The 19,305-nt window shown below is 31.6% G+C and overlaps 1 protein-coding gene across 1 annotated transcript; it reads left to right on the top strand.

Moving 5' to 3' along the window:
• The first annotated feature begins 12,651 nt into the window (after positions 1-12,651).
• LOC132930384 (uncharacterized) lies at positions 12,652-17,442 on the top strand. Its single transcript, XM_060996231.1, has 3 exons — positions 12,652-13,073; positions 15,852-15,967; positions 16,814-17,442. Exons 2-3 carry the CDS (start codon positions 15,964-15,966, stop codon positions 17,329-17,331), a joined length of 522 nt encoding a protein of 173 aa, XP_060852214.1. The 5' UTR covers positions 12,652-13,073; positions 15,852-15,963; the 3' UTR covers positions 17,332-17,442.
• Positions 17,443-19,305: the final 1,863 nt, after the last annotated feature.

Below are 19,305 nucleotides of genomic sequence, written 5' to 3'. Positions count from 1 at the left end.
AGATTCGTAGGTACAATAGATATAAAGTACAATAAAGTTATTTTTAAGGTTTTAAAAGTATTAACGTTTTGGGTTTTTTTTTATTTAAATTTACTAATAATACATATATTTATAAGTCTGGCCCTAAACACGCGTTTATAATCATACTTTTAGTGTACGTGTTCTTACCGAGATTAACTGGAACTCTTAGCATTGGAGCCTGTGAGTCCAAACCAAAAGTCAATGTTTAATGTTAAAACAATTAAAATATAAATAATACAAATACAAATGGTCGATTCCTTTGTTTAAGATACTTCTATTATCATTAAGGTTAAAAAAATAATATAAAATTGTGCTCATAATTCGATGGGTAAAAGGATAGAATTACTAACATTTATTATAGGTATACTATGTACAATGTATATAGACACAAATAGAGATTAAAATCGGCTATCTGTTTTATATGTATGTTTACGTAGTTTTTTGGATTTAGAATTTCGTTAAAATTCCAAAATGAAGACAATCTATTTAACTAGTATATACCTAATATATCTTGGTTATTTTTAGAATTTATTATTTTTTTAAGTAAATTCGATTCATTATTAAAACATAAAACCTTGGTGGCATAACCCCACCACGAAACTGAACTCATGTACAGTCCGCACTTGTACGACCCGGTACACACACACATACACAGAATTCTTGAATCTAGATACACATTATGCGTACCTATGCACATTGATCGTATATATGTGTATATTAATCCTGAACACGGTAATATACATGTATTATAATATTATACATTATTGTGACGCGCGGCTTGTGTTGATTACAGTACGCCTTAACCGGTCGCCGCCGCGCAGTAACTTGTAATAATAATAACTGTGCCGCGCCGCGATGAAAGCGATCCACGCCCACGCGGTAACTGGCCGCGCCGAATCGCGCCCGGTAAATTCATTAATTCCACTCGTACCGCACACATTCGGTCGGTTTGCGCGAGTTGTTGTCAATATCGCATCGCGAACAGCGGGAGACGGGCAAGCGTTCGCGACCTAACTTCACCCCGCAAACTGTACGCAACTACCCTCGTTAAACTACGGTTTTTGAAAAAATCTGATTTTACGCATATGCGAATATTATCGAAAATACCACTAAAAAAGTAAAAACAGTATGAAAAATTGAAAATGCTTGAAATAATATTGTGCAAGTAATATACCAATGGCGGATGGGATGATATTTTTTTGGCCAGAGATATGTAAATTTAACCGGCCTATAATAACCTTTTTTTTTAATTTTATATTTTGTTGTCCGATAGGTAAATACTTACGTACCATAAATCGATGAAAAATTAATTGGTACTAAACAGTCAGGCGACAAAAGCGGTACAAATTCATTAGTCATAAATTATTTTTATAACTTACAAATTTATTATAGTTATAAACGAATAGCAATGCAATAATGCATGTAATGCGTAGAACAAATTAGTATGATTATTTCAAAGAGTTAACTTTTAACACATCTGACACTAAATACCTTCTATTCTTGTGAAGTAATTATTTACTTTTCCTTTTAAATATTGTTCAGTAACTTTTAGAACTTATTTAATTGGATATTTTTTTGTTTGAAGCCAAAAGCATAAAACCTTCTAACCTACCTAATTCGAAAAATTTAAATAACTGTTAATCGAAAATCAGCGTTTGTAGCCCCTATAAAATATATATATATATATATATTGTATATTAAAGCAAACATTTTAAGTAATTATAAAATAATTCAATAAATCGAAATAATTTAGTTTAAACTTTTAAAGTATTACACATGAGTTGAAAAAAGTCGTATAAGTACATTCTTATATTTTATATGTAAATGTCAATATTGTTAAGCTATACTGCAATATAGTACCACTGTAAAACTTATAATAGATAGTATACATAAACCATACCATTTAAATTAATCAATTGTATAATAATTAATACATCACCTATGGTTGATTTGAAAGTAGGTACAACATTACTTTAGTTTATTTTGTCATACAAAACTGTTTAACAATCATAAATTGTTTGACATTAAATATACTAATATACATTAAGTGTTCCACATGATAAGCGATCTTATCAGGAAAGTTTCCGATTTCCAGAAATTATGCCAATGTACTCCTGTATACGCAAAAATCGAAATCTTTGAGGCATAAAACAAAATATACGTATAAATAATATAATATAATATAATAGGATGTCACATATATTATACCGCTCGTTATTTTTTTAATTTATGCATACAGGTTCCAATGTTTGACATACGAGGGATGTGCTACGCTCAGTATTCCAATTGGCACTCGAGAGGCGGAGTCGATGAGAGAAATCGAAAAAGACAATAAAAAGTTGTACGTCATATTATATTATTATAATTAACAATGATAATAACCTAACGAAAAGGCACTCTACGCCACGACGTGCGGAGTTACAACATACAATTTATTTGTCGTATGTATACTGTCGACACTATTTTTAATTTTTTTCATTGGAAAAAGAGAATATTTAGAATTTGTTTTTTATAATATGCAATAAACAAATATGTCGTAAAAGAAATAACAATAAAACGTCAAGGTATTGTCGCGAGATAGAAGCAAGGAGCGTTCAAGGATACGAACTCTGGTTTTAATTTATATAATAATTCGCACAACTAGAACAAAACCACCGTAACTGTGTTCAAAATGAGAATGCCACAGATAAAAACATGGCAGTATTTTATTTTGACTTACATGGTAAGTTGAATAAATTAAAAATGTTATCCTACCATAAGATACAGATAGGGTTTTTATTTTGAAAATTAGTTAGAAAATCGAATTATTTAATATCGGCACGTTATTTTCGGCGGCGAAATAAAAAATTATATTTTAAGTTTTATTTTATATAGGTGTTCGATTACATTAGATTAAACACATTTTACGGAAGATATACAATGATACTCCAAAGTGCTGTAATTTATCTTACAAATCGTCTATATGGCCCATATTATTTTAGTGTACCTATGCAGGTCTCGTATGGAAGCTAACACACGCGTGCATGTCATATTTACGAGTATGATATATATTATATTCCAGGCCGTTCACAAGGATAGTGTCTCGAATACGTACGCTGTCGTGGTGCGTGGAAAATTACTGCAATATTATTATTATACGATGCCGGCAGACTCGTGGACAATTATAGTATAGGTTTCTTATAATATGTTATTAATATAATATTTACGATGTTTTAGATGTTTAATGTGTATACCAAGGATTTGAAAAACCACTACGAATTAAACACATAGGTGCTGTATACTGTGTATATATATATATATATATATACAATAATATATAGGTGTAAAATTCGAGACTCGATTAAACAAATGTGCACACAAACACAACAATTAAAATAAAACTGCGGGATTTCGTGATACATTTTAAATTTAATAGTTAGAGCACATTGTATCCTTTATATACAACGTAATATTATAATATTATACCTTTGTCGTACAGCAACAACGACTGGTTTCACGACCCGAAACCCAAAATTACGTTTAATGTGGTTTTTTTGCAAAGAGGTTGGAATAATTATTATTCGGAGTGGAATGTTCGGCAGTGGGTGGTATCCATACCAAGGGCTTGTGTACGGACATTGTATCCGCACTGACGTAATATTGTGTATACCTATATATTATATTTATGCGCTGTGTAGATACAGAAATATAATATAGCCACTGGCCTAATTACAGAGGTCAGATGAACGATATTTTTATAGCCTTCGCGATATCGACGTTATAATATGTATATTTATAATAAAAGCATAATGTTTAACGCCGCAGTCTAATAAAGTGTTTAAATGTATAAAAAAAAAAAAATAATAAATGAGAACCACATTTACTTCCTTCGTCGTATTAAACAATGTTTTTATTTCTTGGTATGCGTGGGCTATTGAATATCATAAAATTTGATATCGTAAAACGCTTATTGAAGATATTGATCCGAAAAAAAATAGAAGTTATTGAAAATGTTATAAACTATAATTTACATATTACGAGTGTATACGTCTTACAACCAAATTTGACTCTGAAAAATTCTTTACTAGATCATTTTTTAAGTGTTTTGGAATAATTTGGTTTGTCATTGGTATTTAAATCATTAAATTTAAAACCCGAGTAATTTGAAAGAAAATTAACTAAAAGAATAAGTTTTTTGTCATAATTTAACTGCTGATGAATACCTACATTTTATCTTTCACGGCGTTTTAAAATACTTGACTATTAATTTTTCACAAATCGCTTGATAATAATATTATACGAGTACTTTATTATAAAATATTATGTAATACAATTTTATTTGTGTGGTATTTTTAAAAATAATGAAATGCATTACTTATTTTTGTTATATTTCAGAAGAGGTCAAAAAAAATCTTAAATTAATTGTAATATACACCATATGAATCTATAATATTTTATTTAGTATAAAATTTAAAACTTTATAATGTTTATGTTTTTTATTGATAATAATTTTAATTCATATTACCGAATCCAGCTCAGTGATTGAAAAAATAAATACCCTTTAATAATTACTCTTTCTTTAACTTTTTCTTAACTTTCTTAATCTATGCATAATATTTTTATACGCATTAATTTGAGTGGCTAATATTATTTTAATCAAATTTAAAAACAGGTCTGAAATAAGGTTTTTTTTTAAATGTTACCGTTAAATATAAAATTGTTTATTGTTTTGATTTAAATTTTCATTTTGAAATTCACATGCGCATATATAGCTTTTAATAGCTATTTAATATGTATTATATATTGTATGGACATTGTAATATCGTCTTTAAAGGGACAGACATAAAAGCAACAGACTTGATTAAAATTTTTGGCTCAAAATAATAGTAGGTATAAGACGTACTTTAATAATATTATATTACAATGAATTTTACTCTACAATATTAAATTGTGATTCCTATAAAATTGTTTTGTTTTTCAAAAGTTATTATTTAAACTTTTATGAAATAGTCATTGATAGGTATGGGTTAAAATTAAACTTTATAGTTAGGTAGTAGGTACCTATATAATGTATAATATTATAATTAAATAACATTAATGTCTAATGATAATTATTCATTATAATTTTATCGTGCATAAACTAACTAGTCATTCTGAAATGACAATGTTATTTAATAACATAATATAACAAATGGTTAATTATAAAATTATTAACGTCGTAAATATATTTCTCTCTCCACTCACTTCACCAAGCTTCTATCCTCTTCGCGGATATTACGTTTCAGATTGCATAGGTAGGTATATTAATCGTGATTTGCATTCTCGTTGCATAATTCCATTGTCAGATTGTTTATTATTAATTATACAACAAAATTAATTATACACGAATTTATTATCGTTTGAATATTTACTTGTTTTGCAATATTTTCTTCGAATCCTTCTATAGTCAGCAGTACGCAGTGTACTTTGCAAATACAGGTAGGTATTATGTACATATTATTGTGTAAATATTTTTTAATCGATTTTTACTGACCTATTATTTGTTTAAAATTATTCGTTTGCAATCGATCGAAATCCAACCGAAATAAAACGTTAACATACGTCATATGGAACTCGAATTATTGGAATATTAAAATATATTTTTATCCTTTCACTATACATATTTAATATACGTATGGGGATAACTATTCAATATTTAGAAGACGGCAGGCGTGATATTAAGTTATACGAAACAATGGAAAATATGTGGTTTCATCACATTTTATTGACGCCTAATATAAATTTGCATACAGCATAGCTAGGTATAGTATTCACCTAGATACTATAACTGTTATTAATTGTAATTTATTATATTTTGATAACAGTTTTGTTTTTTTCTGTTTTGTACTTTAGTATTGATGTATTTAATATTTTTTTTTTATAGAATAGATTCAATTCTATATTCATGCAGTTTCTAATTTATCACATGACTATTAATCTGTAACGGATATATTATATACAATACACAAATATTCGCCCCCTCGCGTCGTACGCTATATTTATTTTGATACCTACCTATATATAACAGGGGTTTTATTAATCAAAGCCTTCAATATTATGTACCTGCAAAGAAATTTATATACATTATAATATATAGGTACCCAAAATATAGTATATACATCGACTCCCTGTCCCACAGGTGTCACGTGATCTCTCACCTAACCCTAAAACACGCGCGCCAAGCATCCCACTGGGATTTCCTTGTGCAGTATATAACACACAAGTGTAATCCATTCGGTCGCGTTTCTCGATCAGTGTCTAGGACGTATAATGCTGCATACAGTATACGGTATACGTACCTATATGTGCCCATTTGGGATTTAGCTAATGTCCTGCGCGCAGGACGCCCATTCACAACTGCAGCAGTGTATTATATTACATTATATATATATATTATTATACGGTATAATATGTCTAAACCATCAGAATATGTATAGTGCCTATATGTATGTAGGTATAATATATATTAATATGTATGGAACAGTCGTCCCGTTTAGTTTTTATTCTTGGCGAGCGCACTATTATATTATTATATATTATGATATTATAATATACGGTTTATATTATAATGTGCAGTCGTCATTTCCTTTCCACATCTTCTCGTTATGATATGCTGACCTTTCCAATTTTCTACGCGTGCTCCGCAGCATTCACGTCCATTCCGATCGATTATAATAATAATATCGTTTCGATTTATTCCGCGAAACGTTTATATTCCTGTACAAGTGCATAATAATAACACGACTTACGCACAACAACGACGTCTCTTTTAGTAATGATAATATTAGGTACACGCCGCGCCACCGATGCACATTTTCATTGTCCATAATAAAATATACGCATATTATTGTATGAACACTCAATTTCAGGCAATATATCAGTACCTACATTATTATAATAAATGTATTATTTATTACGTGTATTGTGATATCTGCAGTGTGGTTTAACCTTTTTTAGTTTATGTCTCACGGCTAAACATTCAACCATTTAGTACAATGTTCTAAAAATTGTATTAATTATACCTAACTTATATACAGACATACAGTATACACACATATATATATATATATACAGTGTGTAGGTGTACTTCTGTGATTGAAATCTTTATGTATGAATAATGCGTGCGATACCATTACAATAACAAATAATTTATTAATTAGTTGAATTTCATGTTAATTTATCGATTATAAGGTTTTTAATCCACATTCTTAGAAGAAAATGTCAATTTGCTTGATTCACAAATAAAAGTGTTTTCAAATAATGATATAAATATTAATGAAAGAAATTTTATTGTTTTAGAAGAATATTGTTCTTGTGACAATAATTTTCGAAATTCTTTAAGATTAATTTTTTTTTTCATTGAAAGAAAGGGTCTGCAGTTGAAAATAATTCAACGCCACTTGAAAATCAGAAGATTGCATAGAAAGCTACATCAAATTTCATCGGATTTTTAAATTATTAAAATAAATAGGTTTAAATTTTAACCCGATATATATAATATGTCATAATGTCATAAATATATATTATACCTATACCAATTTGCTTTTACATTTTACTATATACTATCCGTGTATAGTACTACACTATACTTAGGAATTGTACTACACATACATGGGTTCCGTATGCGGATATTTCAGTATTAATAAAATAATATAATATATCTAACTAAAGAAAATAAATAATAATAATCATCTGTTTATGATTTTTTAAATATTTATTTATTATTTCATCACTTTTATTTCAAAACTGTGTTTCTATACACGACTTTATAAAATATTCGTTATGTGAATTTAATATATTTTACGGCAGCCTATACTTGATAATATATTATTTTACATTTTTTTTTTTAATGTATATAAAAAACATTTCGTACAAGCGCATAGAAGATTAAATTCTATTCGAAAAATCCATTTTAACAAACAACTGTTATACTATTATAGTTGATTTATTATTATGTCAACAATATTATTTTGTACAATATGTGGGTACCGTGAAAACACATATTTGGATGATATTGCCATTCCGTATTGTTATTATTATTATTTTTTTTCAAATCGATTCAAACCATATTATTATATTATATAATAGTATTACGTAAAATACGACCTTTTTTTTTGTTACAATTTTGAAGAACTCAGTTGACCATTTCCTACCGATATTATAAAGCCATAATGTATGGCGTATTGGCGTCAGACAACTATGTAGGCTACAATAACTGCTGTTGTGTCAATGCAGGTCATACTGTGAACCGTCTATTCTGTATTTTTCTTTCTTGTACAAGTATGTGGTGGTCATTTAAACTCAGTAAGCAAACGTTTATCGTTTTCACTTCTTTCAATAGTATTATAGTGTCATCGCTGAAAATAACTAAATTAATTTTTGTCAAAATATCAGTTATCGTAAATACTATATAAAATAAAATATTATAATTCAAAAGGATCACATTTTAAGTATACGTAATAAACGTAAGTGACATGTAAATTGAATATATATTTATACTATTTCAAATAACCATAATTCATAATATATTCCTATAATAGTGAATAATTTAATGTCTCTTTACTCTATGTTTAATTTATTATATTTTTTTAATATTGTTTTAGTTGTAATATAATATAAATATAATAGCAGTATTGACCTTAATCAAACAATTTATGTGAAAAAAAATGAGTTGGTACATTATGAGTTGGAAACACGTGAAAAAAGTATCCTGATGGTGACATTTTATAAGAAGATTTAACTATGATTAATTATAATTTAGAATAATTTATATTTAAGAAAAATGCAAGTCTCTAGATCATTTTTATTCGGCCTGCGAGGAGATTACCAGGAGTAGTGTCGGAATCAAGATTAAATATTAGTGGAGTGAAGTAAATACAGATGAATCGTTTGTATAAGATTTTGGTAGTTTCTCCCGTTGTAGAAACATGTTAGTTAAAAATGATCAGAAACTACAGTTCTTTAACCACCAAGTTTATAACAGATAAACTTTTATGAGGGTACTTGAAAAATACAACAAAGCTCATCAAATATTATATTTTATATCAGGTAAAAAAAAAAAATTCATAATTTATAATATATAAATTTTAACAAAGTAAACACTGTTAATCGTTATTCGCTTTATGGTTGTGTATCAAACATAGTAATAGGTCTTGTTATGCCGTTATGCGTATAGGCCATGATAGAATCTTTGTGGATTGGAGAATTATATACACTACCGCCACTATCTAAAGTAAAATTTACTAAGTTTTTATAGGTAGTACAAATTCAAGACATTTAACGCACCTAGCTAAAGAGTAGGTAGCTATAAAGTATTAATTTGAACTATATACACAGCATTAGTTAATATTTAACTATACCTATTATAATCCGACAAGTACGCCGATAGAATTAATTACAATAAGTTAATAATGCGTATATAAAATATAAGTTTTAAATTGTAATATAACGGTTACGTGCAAATCAAACATAATGTTTATAAAAGGTATTGCGAGATATTTTCTTAAAAATCAATTAAAATAACACACAAGTATAATGTAGTTTGTACATCGTCATATTAATATAATGTTCAAACTTCAAACGACATAGTACGCTCCCCAAATAGTAGTCATATAATCAGCACAATTAATATACACGATGATATTATATGGTATGATATTTCGACTAGACGAGATTGTAATAATATACTTTCTATAATTCCGTCATTACTACGATAATAATAATTGTATAGCATATCGCGATTATTGTGCATACGATATGGAGTCTGTGGTGTCTTCGCGGTCGGCGATGATATTACGCACGAGAATAGATGTTATAGGTACGCGATTTTATATATTATTCCATCTCTCTCTCTCTCTCTCTCTCTGCCGACACGACACGATTCGATCGTTATTGAGGCGCGAACGCTAAACAAAAGTCGACGGGACGATAAAAACCGTCGAGTTAATATTGTCGTATATTACACACGCGTATAACGGCGGCGGCGGCGGCGCGGAGTACCTACTTATATACATACACCTGTACAGGTGCGCGACGTGCTCGCATCACACGCCCGTCCGCCCCACGCGGCTCGTAATATTGCGCTTGCGTGCTGTGCTGTAGGAGGTCGGAGAAAATAATAATAATAATAATATTATTTATATTATACGAAAATAAATAACCGACGGAATGAATCGGCGGCGGCGGCGGCGGCGGCGGCCCATAGGTACGTCGTGTAATGTACGCGCGTACGCGTCGTTTGGTCGTGTCTTTCGCGGGAGGACTCGTGCTCAGACGTCCGACACGGCTATAATATATATAATACGGCCGACCGCGCGCGTTCTCCGGTCGTCTGTCAAAAGACCAAAACCGTGTATAATAAACCATTGTGTTTATATTATGACGAGCGCGCGCGCGTGCGTGCTGCACGCGGCCGCAACGTCGTCGGACTCGATTTTTCCGTTTAGAGGTATACACAGCGCGTCATCGCCGCACGCGCACTAAACTTTTTAGACTTGTGAGAGAGAGAAGAAAAAAAATAAACAGACAGGCGATTTCTCTCCGGCACCCCTCTCCCACCACTTCTGGCGGTACTATATCTTTGCCACCGCTGATGTATCGCACTATTTCGCCGTCGTCGGAAGTGGTTGGGCAAATAAAAACTTAGCCGCCGTGATGCGGACAACGGTGCTCACGCACGAAACTTTAGGCGTAAATAAAATTATATTATTACTGCGTTATTCGATTTAGAAATATGTTTACACATCAATAGTTTCCTGACTATGGACTTTTAACAGCCACTCATTGTAACTTTTCGTGTATACGATCAAAAATTCTACATTTTATACTTCAAACCATCATGAGTGTCATTCATTCAGATCTTACAAATAGAAACCACAGAGAAATGTGCAAAATGGAAAACATTTGTGGCGGGCGATTGTTGGGAGGTGTGGATACGCGTGTCCGTACAAACGTTTTTTCTTTTAATTATCAAAAAATTCAAATCTAAACTGTCTTGGATGTTACACTGCTCAAGACAATAATTTTATAGAAGGCTTGAAAAAATGGTTCGGACTGTTTAGAGTGTTTAGACTGCAGAGGTTCTATTCTCGACTAACGGGAAGAGCTAAAATTTACACGTGGTATTTTTTTATTATAACTACTATAAATCAGTCTTCAAAACAAAAAAAAAAAAATGAGTTAATCCTGTATTATAAATTATGATATCTTTATCATATACCTTTTTTGCTCCAGCGATCACGAGAACCTACTACCTTGGTATATTTATTAAATCGGTTAATATCAATAAAAATAATGATACATATTTCTTATTTTACGAGGGCATCTACTTTAAATTTAATACATATTATTATTGCATGTTTCAAAAAATGCCATGCTTTATGGTATGTTTAAATGAAATTATATAGTATAAAAGACTAGATTTCACGTTGTAATAGTTCCTAACTTTTACATAAAATCAGTAATTATATTGTCATGACTAAAAATAAACAAAAAATATACGTGGAATTATTTAAAAGTATACCTAACAAAAAATTATTTAGCTTGTACGTAAAGCAACTTCATCAAATTTATTTTAATTGGGTACTGTACATTTCTTTTCTATCACTCCACGATTTTTTGGGAATTATTGGTAAATCGATTGAATGTGTTATTATATTGCGTTTGGCAATGGTTGTATAATATAATACTAAGTAAAGTCTAAAAAAAAATGAAACTCACTTTTTTCTTTTTCATATTGCGTATAAGTCCATTAAGTCCTAGACCTATTATAATGATATCTACGTATGCATACAAAACATAATATTATATAATATATTGTTACAAATTTAGCAGTATTGTTCGCGATTGATTTTGTTAGGTAGTATTTTTATAACCCCCGTAAAGTCAGTTTACCATCAGTTTTTCTTCGTCCAATACCATCACTATATATATACGTATATATTATACGTATATAGCTGGCTCGTCATCAAAATATACGGCGTGACAAGTGAGTAGGTACCTACATACTATATATTATATACTATAATATATATTTATATACACCGTATTCTGTATATTATTGCAGTATATGTACGTATATAACAATAAATAATATGATATATTGTCGTCGGTTGATTGGATGTCGCGATTTTGATGTGCGCTCGCGCGTTTACTTTATTATAATATGGTATAGGTATCCACGTCACATTATACATATTGTGTGTCGTCCGGGAGTCGGCGGACTCGGGGAATGATATGATGGCTATACGACATACAACACGATTATTGTCGCAATAATGGAATCGCGTCGATATTGCGTGTGGGACGTACGCGCGGGTGGGCCGGGGAGACGCGGAGAGCTATTATAGGCCTACCGTTGCTGCGACGTGTCAAATGACATTGTAATAATAACGTACACCGAACATTATTGTCTCGCGCCGTGACGCGGGTGTACGGCCGCACAATATGATAATATGCGCGTCTTTGCGCAGAAGGTTTTCGTTTTCTTTTCCTCTTCGCGTGCGTACATTATATATAATTAACTCTATTATACAATGTCCATACCTATACAGCATAGTATAATATAATACGTCCGCTTCGCTGCGGCAAACCGTTTGCGGGCGACGGCGGCGGACGACGGTTGGTTGTTGTCGACGTGTCCGCGGCGCTGTCGAACGGTGTGACGTGTCTCGCGTCGCCGCGGGCATCTTGACGTTTCGCCCGTTTTCAATAATATCGTACACATTGTTATTATTATATTTTATTTTGTTATATTATATACACCTACGCTCGACACGATCATAATATAATGTATATACGTTTACGCGTACAATGTAATACCACCGCCCGATAATACAATACCGGTCGTGTATTCGTTATTATATACTATAAAATCATAAAATCGCAAAATGTAATAATAATAATAGCATTATACGTTAAGTGTTATAATATGCGCGCGCAAATACGAGTTATGGAAACAGATAATAATAATAATAATAATAATAATCGCGGATGGCGTGCCATCCCGCTGTCAGAGGCTCCGGTATAGTATACAGGTATAATAGGTATATTGTACATAATAATATTATACTATTATTATTATTATTAGTAGTAGTAGTAGTAGTAGCAGCAGCAGTACTATAGTTACGGACAGGTTGACCGCATACAGGTTTATACACAACATAAATAATATCACATAATATTATCAGTGTATCATGTGCGTCATAGGGTGATTCTTGTGTCATGAACTTAGGTAAATACGAATTCGCAAGAGGTGTTAATAAGAGCCAAGAGGACGTTTATTCTGTCCATTTACGGATATTTGATCAAACGTGTGTGCGAAGGGAGGAGATTTGATGCATGAGCTTGGCATACTCAAAATTAAGAAGTTTTCAATACTTTCAAACTTATACCGCCTAAATTGATCTTCCCTAAAACGTAATATTGATACATAAATAATATTAGGTATATTATAATGTTATAGATGAACTCTCCAATCTTCGCCCTAAATATCTGCCTATTTGAGTGTCATGACTTAATTGTGGTAAACATTATCTATAAATATAGAAATTAAAAAAGGCTCGTATAATTCACCCAAAAGTTAAAATATGTAAATATATAATTTATGTGTATTAATAATGTGTATATAAATATGACTATACTGATTCCAAAGCTCCTCAGTGATTATAAACAATTATTTACTGTTATTTTATACATGTTTTTTTTTTAATGTGCTCATATGTACAAATAAACATTTTACACATAGGTACTATAATATATTATACGAATTTTAAATGACCAATTTACACTTTTTATAGAGTAAAAATAATTATATTGTTCGGTAGCTAAAAAGATGTTCATTCCAAATAAATACGGTGCAGTGGTTAAATATATATTATATTACGTGCTGTGCAATAGATACTCACGACACGATAGAAATAAAAGGATGGAAGAGAATAATATATAAAATAATATAAACGATATATGGCCACAAGGACACTCGTCGTTGTACAAGTGTCACGCATATAACTGCCATGCCATCGCGTTAAAAATATATTATTATATTATTGTTATATTGTACTATAACTATACCATATGGCTTTGGCTTCTGCAATGGCATTATATGTAGAAGACCAAAATGATTGTAGGATTTAGTGTAGTCGATTTTTATTTGATTTCCGCGCGTTATTCGGATCAGAAATCCACCGCGCTTGAACACATACATATAGGTACTACCATATATTCGTATTAGTATTCAACCTCGTACTGTCGTACTGCACAAAGACACGCGAAAGCGATTTTTACAAAAAAAAAAATAATAATAAGTTCCTATGTTATATGTATACTTATAGTTATGGGTATAATGCCGTAAAACTACACGAGTTTTCTCGGCAAGGACTGCGCGCATATAGTATACATATAATATTTCTTCGAAAGCGACTAAAATCAAATAAATAAACAAATGATTACCAATGATATTATATTGGTGTGTGGCCGAAAAATAAACGAAACCATCGTAAATCTGCACACGCGCGCCAAAACTCGTTTTACGAAATAATAATAATATATTATTATATTATATTTGTCTCGAGGAAAAGTCATCAGCTGGTTTCACCGAAATCGCGTGCAAGTCATAATATGTTTATTATTATTGTACCGACGACGAACCGTTTTTCGAGGCTCTGCGGCACATTTTAATAATATGTACGCTGCACATACACTATTATAGAATCGTGTACAATATATTATATATTAAATAGGTACACACGACGGACCCTTCGACGGCGAGTGCGATATATGCGACCGCGCGGAGACACCCGACCGCAATAAACACGTAATTTTACGATATCCGTAATATTATATTTTGTCGTCTTGTTAAAATAAACCGTTCCGAAACGCAATTGTGATCGTAAAATTCGTAGTCGTTTTTTTTTCGCTTTTCGACATAAACAAAGTCAAAGCAACGGCGGCGGCGGCAGCGGCGGTGACTTATATTATATTATTATTATTATATATTCTTGAAATGCAGCAGCGGTAACACACCTCTGACGCGAGAGAGACGATTTTTTTACTTTTCGGTTTTTACGACCAACGTTCGAGCTATAGGTCCGGTCGTTGTGTACAAATTAATCGGACAAACGCGACGCGCGAGTCGCTCGCGTACATACATAATATATAGTATGTACCCACATTATATATTATTACATTTACACGTATATGCGCGCCGAAGATATTTATATATTTTTATTTTCCATACCACAAGTCAAACACGGTCGAACCGCTCGTAACGTTCGCGATTTGTGGCTGTCATAAATTGCGACGCGCAACGACGACAATATCATATAAGACGTGACGCGCGCCGCACCTGTTGCCGCAGTGACGTTCAAACATAAGAATAATAATACACACACACACATATATATATAAACGATTATCGTGTGCACATACAGAATGATTCGCCAATATGTATACATTTTTATGCTCACCCTACTTTTAACTAACATTTAATAATGCGTTGATTATACTGTTTATGGAGGCGAGTGTCCTGTGGTGGAGCAATTCTTTTTAAACATGTAAACTTACCCTATTCACCGAATTTTCACCCGCAGCGGAAAACGCAAGCCGACCCGCCTATTTAAAAATATGGGTTTTAAAGCAAGTAGAATAATTAATAAGTACCTACATATACTTAAAATACTCTACAAATCGGGATTCGGATAAATGGATAACCAAATGGAAAAATAGGGGTTGAGGAGCACGCTAGATGAATCGCTCTGTATATTATGCATGGTAAATAATATAATAACGTACCATGTATGTTTATCGTGTTTCAGTGATAAGATATCGTTCGGCCGTTAGAAATGACGTCGAGGGGATTGTGGAAGCGATGATGATTATTGCCATTTCCGTTGCCAGCAACTATTAACGCAGTGAAATTACGAAATTATGTGTAAACGACATATTATTATTATAATATTCGTTACCAGACAGTATCGTGTTTGTCTGTTTTCCAATTATTAATTATTTTTTGCTAAAACGTGACACAAAATTTCGTTTTTATTTTTAATAACATTAAAATATTTAATATTAATACTCAGTATAATTTTATGTTTGTTGCCAATTCTTCCGTATTATCATTAGTTGCATAGTATTTCATTATATTTTATTTTATTATTTTCTGTATTTTTCCTATAATTACTTAAATTAATTACGAGTATACTTAAAAATAATATATGAATATAAATACAAATTATATAAATCATTTAGAATATATTCATCATAGTTTAACTGTGTTTTAATAAATATAATCAATATAATATAATCCACCGTGCAAAGAACTGTTAAAAATATTCCAGTAATATACTAGTATATAGGTAATTTTAATTCCACGGTAACACAACGATATTTTATTATAAATAATTATTGAAAGTTTTTTGTAAAACATACTTATTTGAACATTTGGACCTAAGCCTCCAGACTCTGAGCAGATCAAAATTAAATTGAAATTATTATAGATTGAAATTAAAATGCTGCTAACTATATGTTTTTTGTTGAAACCCTATGTGGTCAGTTACCTGAATGAACGTAAACGTAACGTATATTTTATCATTTTTATAAACTATTAATTGTATGTGAACGGATGTCGATCGGTAGTACACACGGAAAAAATTAGGTACGCAATGAACGTGCGCGTAGCTTGGTAGTTCAACACAACGAACAGCAGCTACGAAAATTTTTCCGTCACAACATTCTATTTTAATAAATAAAATAACATTGCACTAATCTTTCTTTCCAGACGAGAAGAGCGGCGATGTAAGAGACACTGGTGTGGCAGAGGCAGACCTCATATTATCAAAGCCGGCGGGACAGGTGTGCGATCAGGAAAAAGCGTTGTCGGAAGCCGAGATAAATAGGATGCCCGTTGACGAACTTCTCAGTAACCCAGTATGGGCTTCGGTGTACCGTCGGGACTGGGAAGAACGTGCAATGGACATCCAGAATTTATCGAGGCAACCAGACGGCGAACTTCTCCTGCATCAAACGCCTGATCCGCCGGTAGAGGTGATCATGGCGTCGGGGGAACCCTGCACACCAGTCCAGATTAAAAAAGCGAAGACGGAGGCGCAGCAGGCACGAAGTCGCAAGAACTGGCAAAAACTGAAGGATAAAAAAAAGGCCAGGAAGCAATTGGTAAAACAACAACACATGCTTGCCATTTCGAATCCGGAAGCCGCCAAACCTCCGTTCGAACACTTTTCGTCAACGCTACCAGCATTGCCCCCTCTCTCCGCCTTCCCAATTTTACAATTGTAATTGTTATAATTAGGTACATTATTCAGTTTAAATTATATTATTATCTAATTATTTTATTAGGTATTGTATAATTAATATTATACGCTATATTATGTTATGTACCTATAGGTAATAAACATTTATTTATCTATATATTTTTGTATTGTTTTCTTAACTAAAATAACCCTCTCTCTAACACAAGTTTTCAAGCTTAAAGGAGAAAGTTTTATCGAATTTGTAAATTTAATATTGTCTGTTTTGTTGGATTTTAAATAATAATAAAACAAAAAGTCTTATAATAGTTATAAAGGTACAATTTATTTATTTGCATTACAAAGTATTAAATAATAATATAATATTGTTCAAATGGCAGAGGCAGACCTCATATCAAAGCCGGCGGGACAGGTGTGCGATCAGGAGAAAGCATTGTCGGAAGCCGAGATAAATAGGATGCCCATTGACGAACTTCTCCAGAACCCAGTATGGGCTTCGGTGTACCGTCGGGGCTGGCAAAAACGTACAATGGACATCCAGAATCCATCGAGGCAACCTGCAGACGGCGAATTTCTCCTGCGCCAAACGCCTGATGCGCAGGTAGAGGTAGCCATGGCGTCGGGGGAACCATGCACACCAGTGAAGGTTAATAAAGTTAATAAAGTGAAGACGGAGGCACAGCAGGTGCGAAGTCATAAAAACTTGCTGAAGCTAAAGGAAAAGAAAAAGGCCAGGAAGCAATTGAAAAAAAAGCAACACCCTGAGCCGATTTCGGACCCGGAAGCCGCCAGCTAACCTCAGTCCGAACCGATACTTTTAGTACCCCTATCATCTACGCTACTAGTCTTGCTCTCCCCCCCCCCCCAATAACGTGTGTACTTGCAGACAGCCATATTGAATATAATTAACTGTTAATACGCATTAACGCAATCAACTGAACATTGCATGCAACGGTAGAATGGAGAAATGTCGCATACAGTTTAGCCCATGTGTCTATTCACCATTTGATTTATGTTTCACTATTTTCCAATTATCATACTGTTAAATGTCGAATAAAAAAAAATAGTATCATTTATAAGTACGTTGATTATTCACATGTATATATCGTATTGTCGCATATAAATAATTTATAGCTACGCGCACCTATATATTATATGTATACCTATATGCATTAATACACGTTCGTACAGATCCACGATGTCATTTAATTTTCACATTTTTAAATACTACTAAATATAATATGTGTTTGTTTGCTTGTATTAATATTAATTTTATATCGTCGTAAAAACGCAGTAACAAGGTTACATTACTATGATTTTTATTATTTAATATTTGTGTCCATATATTAAATTACAAAAGTTGTTTAACGAAACTACATAATATACACATAATATACTATACCTATGCGGTTATCTATGACTGTATCAACGTTGTAAGTTGTATAGTTGTATGTATAACTATTCATATTTTTGAATCGAGACATAGTGTTTAGTTGTTATAAAAATTATATAAAAAGGTTATACAAATAAATAATAATAAATGTGTCTACCGTATAATTTTAATTTTTTTTTCGGGAAATATTCCTAAGAAATATTAAATTAATGGTGTCAATGGTTTTAAGTTAACCTTAGATTCAAGATTTTGCAATTAATTATAATTTTTCCCAATGTGAGATATAAAAGACAAAAAATTATTTATAAGATATTAATAAAAACGTATAAAAAATAAACAAGGCAAAAAATTTAAATACGTATAATATATTTTATTAAACTGGAAGTTGGCCGCAACATTTAAATGAACTCTGAAAATCAATTTATTGCATCAGTATTATCGTAGACATAATATCGTTTATGGAAAAAGTAAATATAATATTTAAATTTGATTCAGAAAAATCTACACACTAATGTTAAAGAAAAACAAGTTTTCACAAAATTATTATTATTTGTTTTCTCATGATGTGTGTTTTTTTTAATGGTTGAAATGCATGCTTTACATATGCGG

Source organism: Rhopalosiphum padi, chromosome 4, assembly GCF_020882245.1.
Source record: "Rhopalosiphum padi isolate XX-2018 chromosome 4, ASM2088224v1, whole genome shotgun sequence".
NCBI lineage: Eukaryota > Metazoa > Arthropoda > Insecta > Hemiptera > Aphididae > Rhopalosiphum > Rhopalosiphum padi.
This window is presented reverse-complemented; position numbering and strand designations above follow the sequence as displayed.